The following is a 10,187-nucleotide window of genomic DNA, read 5'->3' as shown; positions in this document are numbered from 1 at the left end:
TTTGGCCAACTTGATCTATTTATCTTGCGGTGGGAAGAGGTGCTTTGTGATGGGTTCAATCTTACGGTGCTTGATCCCAGTGACAGAAGGGGAACCAACACGTATGTATTGTTGCTATAAAGGATAACAAGATGGGGTCTATTTCTACATAAATAGATCTTGTCTACATCATGTCATCGTTCTTATTGCATTACTCGTTTCACCATGAACTTAATACACTAGATGCATGCGGGATAGTGGTCAATATGTGGAGTAATAGTAGTAGATGCAGGCAGGAGTCGGTCTACTAATCTTGGACGTTATCCCTATATAATGATCATTGCCTCGATATCGTCATGATTATTTGAAGTTCTATCAATTGCCCAACAGTAATTTGTTTACCCACTATTTGCTATTTTTCTCGAGAGAAGCCACTAGTGAAACCTATTGCCCCGGGTCTCTTCTTTATTATGTTTGCCTTCGCGATCTATTTTTATTTGTTTTTATTTTCAGATCTATTAATCCAAAAACACAAAAATATCTCGCTGAATTTTATTTGCTTTTATTTGCATTTATCAATCTACTACAATTCTTATCCCGTCTACTTGCCAATTTATGGCGCCATTACCCGAAAGGGATTGACAACCCCTTTAATACGTCGGGTTGCGAGTATTTGTTATTTGTGTGCAGGAGATGTTTACGTGGTGATGTGTGGTTCTCCTACTGGTTCGATAACCTTGGTCTCATCATTGAGGGAAATACCTACCGTAGCTGTGCTACATCATCCCTTCCTCTTTGAGGAAATACCGACATAGTTCAAGGCAGGAATGTCAGCCATCCTGAGATCGTGTGGCGAAATAGACGGTGAGGTTGGACGACGGGAAAAATATGCGGGGCTGCGGTGAAGCATGGAAGGTGTGAGAATGGCTCAACGGAGGCGACATGAGCCAAATCGTGGCGGTCCAGGCTTTGAAGGTGGCACAAAATGAAGGAAGCAAAGGGATTTGTCCAGCGTTGGAAGGGAGTGTGTGTTTTAAAATGTTTGTGGCACTAATATTTAAATGGATGGAGGGCGCACTCCACCATATATTCTCGCCCAACTTCTAAATATGTACGTCCGCGGGTTGAAATTAAAACCCTCTTCAAGAAATACGGCGAAGATCGAGGAGAGGATGACGATCTACTAGAGTGACATTTTCAACCAAAATCCAAGAGTTGCTATGAGAGAATAAGACTAAGAGCATCTAAAGCCGAGCTTGGTAAATCCGCCCCCCTATACGTCCGGGGATGCGCCCAGGCACGCCCGCGGACACATCCAGACAGTCCCTCATATCTCGTGCCCAGCAGCCACATACCTCAAATCCTGACTCTCAAATCCATGCAAATTCGTGCACGTTCATCATACACGCCAATGTCACACGTAAATAACAAATTTTGGTACCGAAAATACATAGTTCTTACATAAAATTTATTTGAAGTGCACAACTCAAACAATAGCTTATTAGTATTCATTGTGGGCCCGCATATGCTCCGCAATATCAATGAGTAGCTGTGCATGCACCGACTAATCTCGAAGATTCTAATGCATAGGTAGACAGTTCATAAACTGATTTGCATCTTGATCTTTCGGTGCTTGAACTTGCTCTCCAAGCGCTTCAAAATCATTGGTTTGCACCATCACTCTCATCATTGACAACCATATTGTGCAAAATAACACAACATGTCATCGGCTGCCATAAAGTTTCTGATTCCCACATCATTGCAGCTCCAGGAACAATTCCACAATGAGCTTGAAGCACTCCGAATGCCCTCTCCACATCCTTCCAAGTTGCTTCCTGCATTGTTGCAAAGTGGCTTTGTTTGTTGCCGTATGATTTGGATATAGTCTTCACAAAAGCCGCCCACTGAGAATAGATGCACTACTAGGGAAATGCCTAGCAGTAGCACGGGAGACTGCGCTGCCTCTACGGCGCTACAGCTAAATGGTAGCAGTAGCGTTGGTTCACCCGCGCTACTGCTATACCTACTTAGCAGTAGCGCATTTTGAAGAACGCGCTACTGGTAGTTACTAGCAGCGCCGCTCTACCCACACTACTATTATTATTACGTATTCTATTTCTTTTTTATTTTATGTTGTATTCATACACCATTATACAAGTTTTCATACAGTAGAAATTTAGAGATTGTTATTACATCATAATGAGTTATTACATCATTGGGCGAAACAACCGTGGATTAGTTTTTTGTGGATGGATCCAAAGTGACCAAGTCATGGATTAGCGATCCATCCACTTGAAACTCTTCCGCGGTTCTTTCACCCAATGATATAATATATAACTCATCATCATCGTCATAATATCATTAACAACTTACCATCATAATACATCATTGTCATATAACAACTCCTCCTCATCATCATTTTTGTCCATGAGAAATCATATAACAACTTGGTCACTAGTCATAATCACAACTCCTCCTCCTCCTCATCAACTCTAACACATTGTAGCACATAATCACAACTTCTCATCATCAGCTTGCTTATTACGCCTTCTCCCTCGCCAACGCGTGCGCGGTGGCTCGCGGCACGAGGAGAAACTTTTGCTTACAAGCGGTGAACATGCAACAGTTCATTTGGTGTCAAATTGCCAGAAGTACTACTGTAGTACCATCATTATTCTTCAACTTCCGGAAAAGGAAAAGGAGAAGAGCCATAGTCATAATCAACACTAACTAATTGTTCTTAATACCTAGGACCTACTCCTCTCTCCTAGGTAAAATACCATAAAAGAGATAAACCAGTCCATCTCCATAATGGAGAATGGAGATAAACCTATCTCCAACTTGTGGCTTGCGCACATTGATGTTCTCTCCAATTAGTTACGTGTGTGCATTCATCACTTTGCTCCATTCTTTGATTTTGAGCCTTCCATCATTTGAAGAAATCGAGTATGCAGTATGGTAAGCCTTCAAAGGAGTTGGCCGTAAGCTAACCATATGCATAGCACCTTCGGTAAACAGCATGTAAGGCAGAACCTCCTTTGGGAGCCTCTGTTGATAAACGTAATAGTAACATATATAGTTAGCAATGTAGTTTACTTAAGAAGAATGTATGCAATGAAGTTACCATCATTAACAAAATCTTACCAAGTTTTTGGCAATGAAGTTACCATCATGCAATTTATGGACTAGTGGCACATATCCAATAAAATTTAGGAGGATATAGTGATTGGTTTTAAAGGTCTCAACATCATCTATGAATGAGACAAGATAACCTTTCTCCACACAATTAAGCTCGGAGTCATAGTTCTCGTATGTCCTGTCTACAGCCTTCCGAGTATTTTTGGAAGATAAGAAATAAGCTGATAATTATAAATAAAAATGTTTAGTATCGATGAACACCAAATATTTTTAAATTAACAAAATAAATTACTTAACTTAACAAATTAGTTTGACAAACTCACATTTACACAAAACTAGAGGCATATCCACATCCACCCAGATGTCGATATTATCATCATCATCTTCTTAGGGGTGAATATCAAGTGTTATTTGCATACTCTCGTCAAATCCATATGCCTTGCAGAGAGCTTCCCAATTAGAGCAATCGAAATGGGAGTGATTGACCGCATTGTACAGCTTAACCAGAAACACATAACAATGTTTAGTTCTTAAGTGAGCCGTTCTCGTCTCCATATTCTTAAAGTCTTTGAAACCGAGCTTCTCCAATACATATGGTCTTGCATGGCACGGGATGTACTAATCAAATTGAAAAAAAACAGAAATTACACGTTGAATAAAAGAAGAACAAGTGATGATATTAATTACGATGAATGTTTGTCGTTGCGTACCGTACAAACAACAAAGGTCTCATCCAGCTTCACAGTGAAAAACCTATCATTTTGCAAGTGAGGAAACCTGGCGCACAAACCCGAGTCATCGTAGCAGTAATCGCACTCCAGGATCCTATCGTCATCAGACATCTCCTGTGTTCATAATTCAAAGATTAAGCTTCTAATTTTTTTTATATATGTACTGGAAAAACTAAATTCGATCATTAATATTTATCACGGGTTGACTTTCAGTCTGACGAGACTTTTGTTGAAAACTCTCATCTCACGTGGTGTATATGGTGGGCACTCCCTATCTGATATATTCGACCGACGTTGATGGTCGCTCCTTCCTTCGTCCCTGAGTGCATCACACCAAAATGTCTAGCACACGAGAACGAAGGAGAAGCCACCCCCACGACAACAGTCGGGATTCTTCTTCCTCTCTGACATTTGCGACCGTCGGTGATGGAAGCTCCTACTTTCATTTGAAAGTGCATTACACCAAAATGTCTAGCACCTTCAAATGAAGAAGAAGCTTCCCTCACGACAACAGTTGGGATTCTTCTTCTCTCATATATATGGTGGAGACTCTCCCTCACTGATTTTTTGACTGTCATGTATGGAGCCCAGATAGACTTAAAGTGAACCCAAAATGTCATTTAATTATCCTTCTAGAAAATCTGGGCCACTCGATATTTCCTACATATTCTAGCACAACTCAAAGCAAAATTCACGCAAAAATCCAGGATGACCTTTGCTAAAAAGGACATATATCGAGCGTCTGAAATTTCCCGGAATGGAAATTAATCAACACTCAGGCAAAACATAGGCCACTCCGAGGTGTTCTCTGCAAACATAGGCCACTTGGGCAAGCACTAGTAGTACAGAACACTACATATCACATGTCTAAATCTCCATCATATTTGAAAGAACTACATTGAAAATTTTCTATTCCATGAAAATTGTCACAACTCCTCATCTAGCTACTACTCTACTACATCTATCAAAACATCTAAATCATCATCGACATGGGGATTTGGCTGGTCTCACCTCGAGGTCAGAGGGGGTCGGTGATGGGGACGATGGCGGGGATGATGCAAGGGCTCCTTGATTTCCACAAAAACAAAATATAAACAAAAACATTAGTATCCTCATCTTAGGACTTAGTGAAGCCCTATAAGCTATCAACTAAACATTATTATCTTGGTTCAAAAGACCTATATTTAATATATAAAATTGTATTATCTAAAATACCCTAGTTCTAACCCTAACAACTATCCATCCATCCATCCATCTATCTATCCAAAGCATTACTAAAGAAAACCTAGTTTAATCCATCTGGCTATCCATCTATCTATCCAAGCATTAAAAAAATATCTAATTTCATCCACCCATTTATCTATAATATTTCTACTAGTAGTAGGTTCATATATATGAACACCTAGGGTTACATATATCTACATTCTATTGCACTCAAAAAACCTATTTAGTGCTCTATTGATGAAATGGGTTCATATATATGAACACCTAGGGTTCATATATATGAACAAAATTAGTTAAAAATCTGAGCATATTGCATTTGCTAATTCATCCAACACATTCAGAGATACCTAGCTTTTGGGTGAATTGAGAGGAGAAGGAGGTACTCACACGGTAGCTCGGGCACCGAGAAGGGGATGGAGAGGGCAGGCGCAGGGGAGGACGGCGGCGCGTGGGGGAGGGTCGGCGCCGGGGAGGGCCAGCGCGTGGGGAGGGTGGGCGCGGGGGATGGTGGGTGCGGGCTGGGGGAGGGCGACCGGAGCAGTCCAGGGCAGGCCGTCGACGAGGGTGGGAGAGAGAGTGCAGATGGAGAGTGAGGAGGGAAGACTGAGAGAGGTCAGGCACGGAGGACGACTTTAACATGGGCTTAATAGTAGCTCGTCTTTAGGCCCAACACTACTGCTAAAGTAAATAGTTGTAGCGTGGGTACAAGATAGGCGCTATTGCTAAGTGGGGATGGGTACCTGGGCCCGGGCTGGCCATAACAGCAGCGCGGCTCACCAACACGCGCTACTGCTAACAACCTACTAATAGCGCTTGAAAGGAGAACGCGCTACTACTAATTAGCAGTAGGGCCTCTATTTAACACGCGCTACTTATAAGACCGTGTGTATAAGGTTTTCCCTAGTAGTGATGCCATCGGCAAGATAGTATCCCATGTTGTAGTCACGGTCGTTGATACTATAGTTGCACAATGGTGATTCCCCATTACAAAGCCTCCTGAACACGGGAGATCGTTGTAGCACGTTGATATCGTTGTGAGAACCCGACATTCCAAATAAAACATGTCAAATCCATAAGTCATGTGATGCCACTGCTTCCAGTATGATGGTGGCTTCTTGGTGTGACCTTGATACGTTCCTCGCAAACCTTTGAGACAGTTCTTCCATTGCCAATGCATATAATCAATTGATCCCAACATTCTTGGAAACCCTTTGGACTCTCCTATTGCCAGCAACTTTTATGCGTCCTACACATTTGGTTCTCTCCGATGCTCTGCTCCAAACATCCCACCACGACGCATGCAAACTTGACTGTAGTCTTCAGGCATGTGCTCTCCCCATCCGGACCATCTCACCAACAACCTCTGCGGCAGTACCAAGTGCAAGCATCCTCAGAGCAACCGTGCATTTCTACTTAGCATAGAAAGAATATTGTCCATAGCAATCCCTTGTGAGTTTGAAGTAGTCATTGTGTGCCTCCACTTCCTTCACGATGCGCAAAAACAATGGTTTCCACATACGAAAACGGCGACGAAATCATGAATCATCCAGAAAGTTGGGTCCAGAGCAAAATAGTCCTTGTGCAGTAGCTATGCTCCAGAGTCCCTATCCCGATTGATCATTCTTCTCCATTTGATTGAGCCCTTGAAGTTGAGAATATGCCCCACATGTCGGTCCATTTCCTCTTGCATGCTCATGAGCATGATCATGTCCACTTCTTCGTCTGAATCTGACAAATCAAAGAACTCATCTTGAATCATTTTGTCAAGCTCCGTCGGTCCATAATCCTCCTCCGACGAAGCATCGAAATTCACGTTTTTTCCTACAAATAAATCACAAAAAACCAGGCCAGACAATGTGTCGAACATATAGAGCGCAAGGGGCAGCCCGAGAGTTGCCGGACATACCACGGTGGCATCCGGGCCGGCGACGATGTCTGATGTCTGTGGTGGAAGCACGGGAGAGAGGACTGTTGTGTCGGTCCTGGCGGCGTTGAGGCTCGGAACGGCTGCAGAGAAAGGGTGGCGGCGGAGCTGTGAGACGTTCGACGTGGAGGAGGAAAAAAAGAGGAGAAAGCAAATGAATCCGGTAGGTCAAGGGAGTGAATTTGGTGCAATTTGTGATGAGTAGACCTGTCGGGTCCAACGTGGCAGACGCGTCCGGGCAGCCCCATGTCCGCCTCATATTTGGGCTGAATATGAGGGGTACCGGTCAGTCCAAATATTTAAGACCCACTTGAGACGCCCGTCTGGGTCTTTTTTTTAACCGATCAGTGACCGGGCCATTCGTCGGGGGCGTTTGAGGCGGGTATAGGGTGCCTGGTTTATATGCTCTAAGGTGCATTGTAAAAATGCACTCACGGTTTGCCGCTGAATATTCTCAGTCAATCTATTCCCTAATGCCTACAATAATAAAACCTAGCTATGGTATGAGGCGTACGCCTACGCCATGATTCACCACTGCTTCCATCGTCCTCACATCTCATCAGTTCAATTCACAATTCTGTCTCCATCACCATGTCATCTCCAATAAATTTCCAACCCTTTCCCTCGCCTCTTTCAAAGCTTTCAATTTCCGCGCAAAAGATGTCATCCAGCTCCAGCTCACATTTACACGCACAGGCTCGCAGTAGCAGTACTAGTTGTACTAGACCTATTGCCCACTAGATAAATGCAAAAGCCTCTGTAGCTCACGAGAGCCATGAGTGAGGCTCTCCATCCCCACAGAGCTCAAGAACACTTTGACACTATTATCCGCGTTGCATCCAAAGACCAAAGGAGCCACACATATCATGAGCACCAGCTCAGATGAGAGAATGTTTGAGATGGATGCCGAGCCAGCATCACCCACGGAGTCGGCTCCTACGCAGCATCAAACTACCTGCCACATCATCGAGGTGTGTGAATCTACACACAGAAATGCTGGATCTTTGTAGCTCTACTTACCTTCTACGTATTATGTCTGCCAAATGCGTGCGCCATTCGTTCAGGGCGTCCTTGGGGGCTGCACGCCACTGGAGATGGAGATATACGAGAGGGCCATGGAGCATGTGAGAGAGATGGGGGAGGAGAGGAAGAGGAGCAGCTTGAAGAAGAGGCTCATGGTGAGGCTGAGGAAGGATGGCTACGATGCGTCCCTCTGCAGGTCTTCTTGGGTCGCCACCGCCCAGCATCCCGGAGGTAAAATCTAAAATCTCTCTCTCTCTCTCTCTCTCTCTCTCTCTCTCTCTCTCTCTCTCTCTCTCTCTCTCTCTCTCTCTCTGAAATCATGGCTGGCTGTTTTTTGCTTCCTCTGATGCTCCTAGCAAGCATTTCAACGTCCCCTCCTCTTTTTTACCATTTCTGTGTGTGCTTGCTTGCTTCTTTTGTGACCGTCCGAAACTGGGCTGGATTGCCTGCAGATAATGCTGCCTTGAAAGAGCATGTTTCTTCTTTTGGTAAGAAAACAGTTCCCGAAATTACCATCTTTTGTGCGAGCTGCCATGTGTGTTATTTAAATAACTCATCTCCCTGTTTCGCCCTTCTCCCCCTGTTGTTCTTGCCAACAACAATAAGTAGACCTCTCTTTTTTTAGGATAATGAAAAGGAAAAAGCTTCAGATGGTTGCCATCACCACAAAGCAAACACTTAGTGCCACCATTAAGCATTTTTGTTTGTAAATTTCTTGGTTGCCATCACCACTCCTCTTTTCATAGCGAACGGTTCACAGCTCTGTCAAAACACATACTAGTAATATACTGTTCGTAGTAGTATTAGTTTCAGTTTCATATGCTACTGTTCAAATGCATACTAATTTATACCACTGTTCTAATGTTCAAATGCATACTAATATCACTACTGTTCAGATGCATACTAGTGGAACTGTAGTACTGCTGATTAACCATGATGATAATGTAAATATGCTTTTAGTTGGAGTTAGCAGCACACTGGTACTTGCTCCCCCAAAAGAAACAATGAGCTGCAGCTGCCTGAGATATTTGAACCAGCTATCCCTCCATGTCGCTTGCTTGCAGGTGACCACGAGTACATCGACGTCCACGTGGCGGGGGACGGCGGGGCCGGGCGGACCAGGCTAATCGTGGACATAGATTTCAGGTCCCAGTTCCAGCTGGCTAGGCCGGCCCCATGGTACGCCCACCTCTCGGCCCGGCTGCCCGCCGTGTTCGTGGGCCCGCCGGACAGGCTGCGGAAGGCCGTGGCGCTGCTCTGCCTCGCCTCGCGCCGCTCGCTCCGGGAGAGCGGCCTACACGTCCCGCCCTGGAGGCGGTCCAGCTACATGCAGGCCAAGTGGTTCCCCTCCCCCGCGCCGCTGCCGGACGGGGACGCCGCGGTGACCCAGCACTCCCAGTGGTCGGTGGCCAAGCCGGGAGCGGCCGGGTCCCGGAGGTCGGGCCTCTCCATGGAGATGGAGATGGACGGCCAGGATGGCCCCTCGTGGGCGCAGTGAGAATGCTTTTCCTTTTATCATCCTTCGCTGTTGGATAGATAGGGTAGAGAGTTTTAGGTTGGACGGAGGTGTGGTGGTGGTGGTGCCGTGGAGCTAGTCACAGGCCAGGAGTCAGTGGTCACCTTTCTAAATTTTTGCTTACGCCGTCAACAGTCGCCTCTGACAGCCACCACATTTTGGGGTGCATTTTCTGGGTCGAGCAGAAATCCATGTCGCAAGTTCAATCCAGCAATGTCGCAAAAAATTTGGCAACGGCGATGCTACCGCGGTCCTCCACGGCACTGTAGCGGCTGCTGGTAGACGTACGTCTGGGGTTCGGGTCGGGCGTGACCGGTGGTCACCGGCGGCACAGTGATCTCCTTCCCTTTGGGGCGTCAGACCGCCTGGGCCTGTGCGGCGCTAGTGCGGCGAGGCCGAGGCCGAGGCCACGGCGTCCTTATCGTTTCGCTGCTCTGGCCGGAGTAAATGGAGGCAGCAGCGCGCCGTATTCGCCGCCGGTGCCACGGCCAAGTACTGCTCGCGTCGTGTCCGCCGATCCGGCCGGGCGCGCGCACGAGGCTCCGTGGAGCGTGTGGGTCGCTTTTGGAGTCTGCACGGAGTGGGATCGGAGCTGTGCGTCATCGGGGCCGGCCAGCTTTGTGCATGTCCGCCGCCCCCGTCACTTCGCCGT

General features: G+C 45.8%; 1 protein-coding gene across 1 annotated transcript; it reads left to right on the top strand.

The window, feature by feature from the left end:
- The first annotated feature begins 7,681 nt into the window (after positions 1 to 7,681).
- Positions 7,682 to 9,675, top strand: LOC125548941 (uncharacterized). The gene is made up of 3 exons (XM_048712456.2): positions 7,682 to 7,967; positions 8,061 to 8,250; positions 9,084 to 9,675. Exons 1-3 carry the CDS (start codon positions 7,863 to 7,865, stop codon positions 9,515 to 9,517), a joined length of 729 nt encoding a protein of 242 aa, XP_048568413.1. The 5' UTR covers positions 7,682 to 7,862; the 3' UTR covers positions 9,518 to 9,675.
- Positions 9,676 to 10,187: the final 512 nt, after the last annotated feature.

Source organism: Triticum urartu, chromosome 3A (assembly GCF_056163025.1).
Source record: "Triticum urartu cultivar PI428250 chromosome 3A, HENAU_Tu73, whole genome shotgun sequence".
NCBI classification, from domain to species: Eukaryota; Viridiplantae; Streptophyta; class Magnoliopsida; order Poales; family Poaceae; genus Triticum; species Triticum urartu.
The sequence above is the reverse complement of the archived record's forward strand: the minus strand, read 5'-3'. Positions and strand labels throughout refer to the sequence as shown.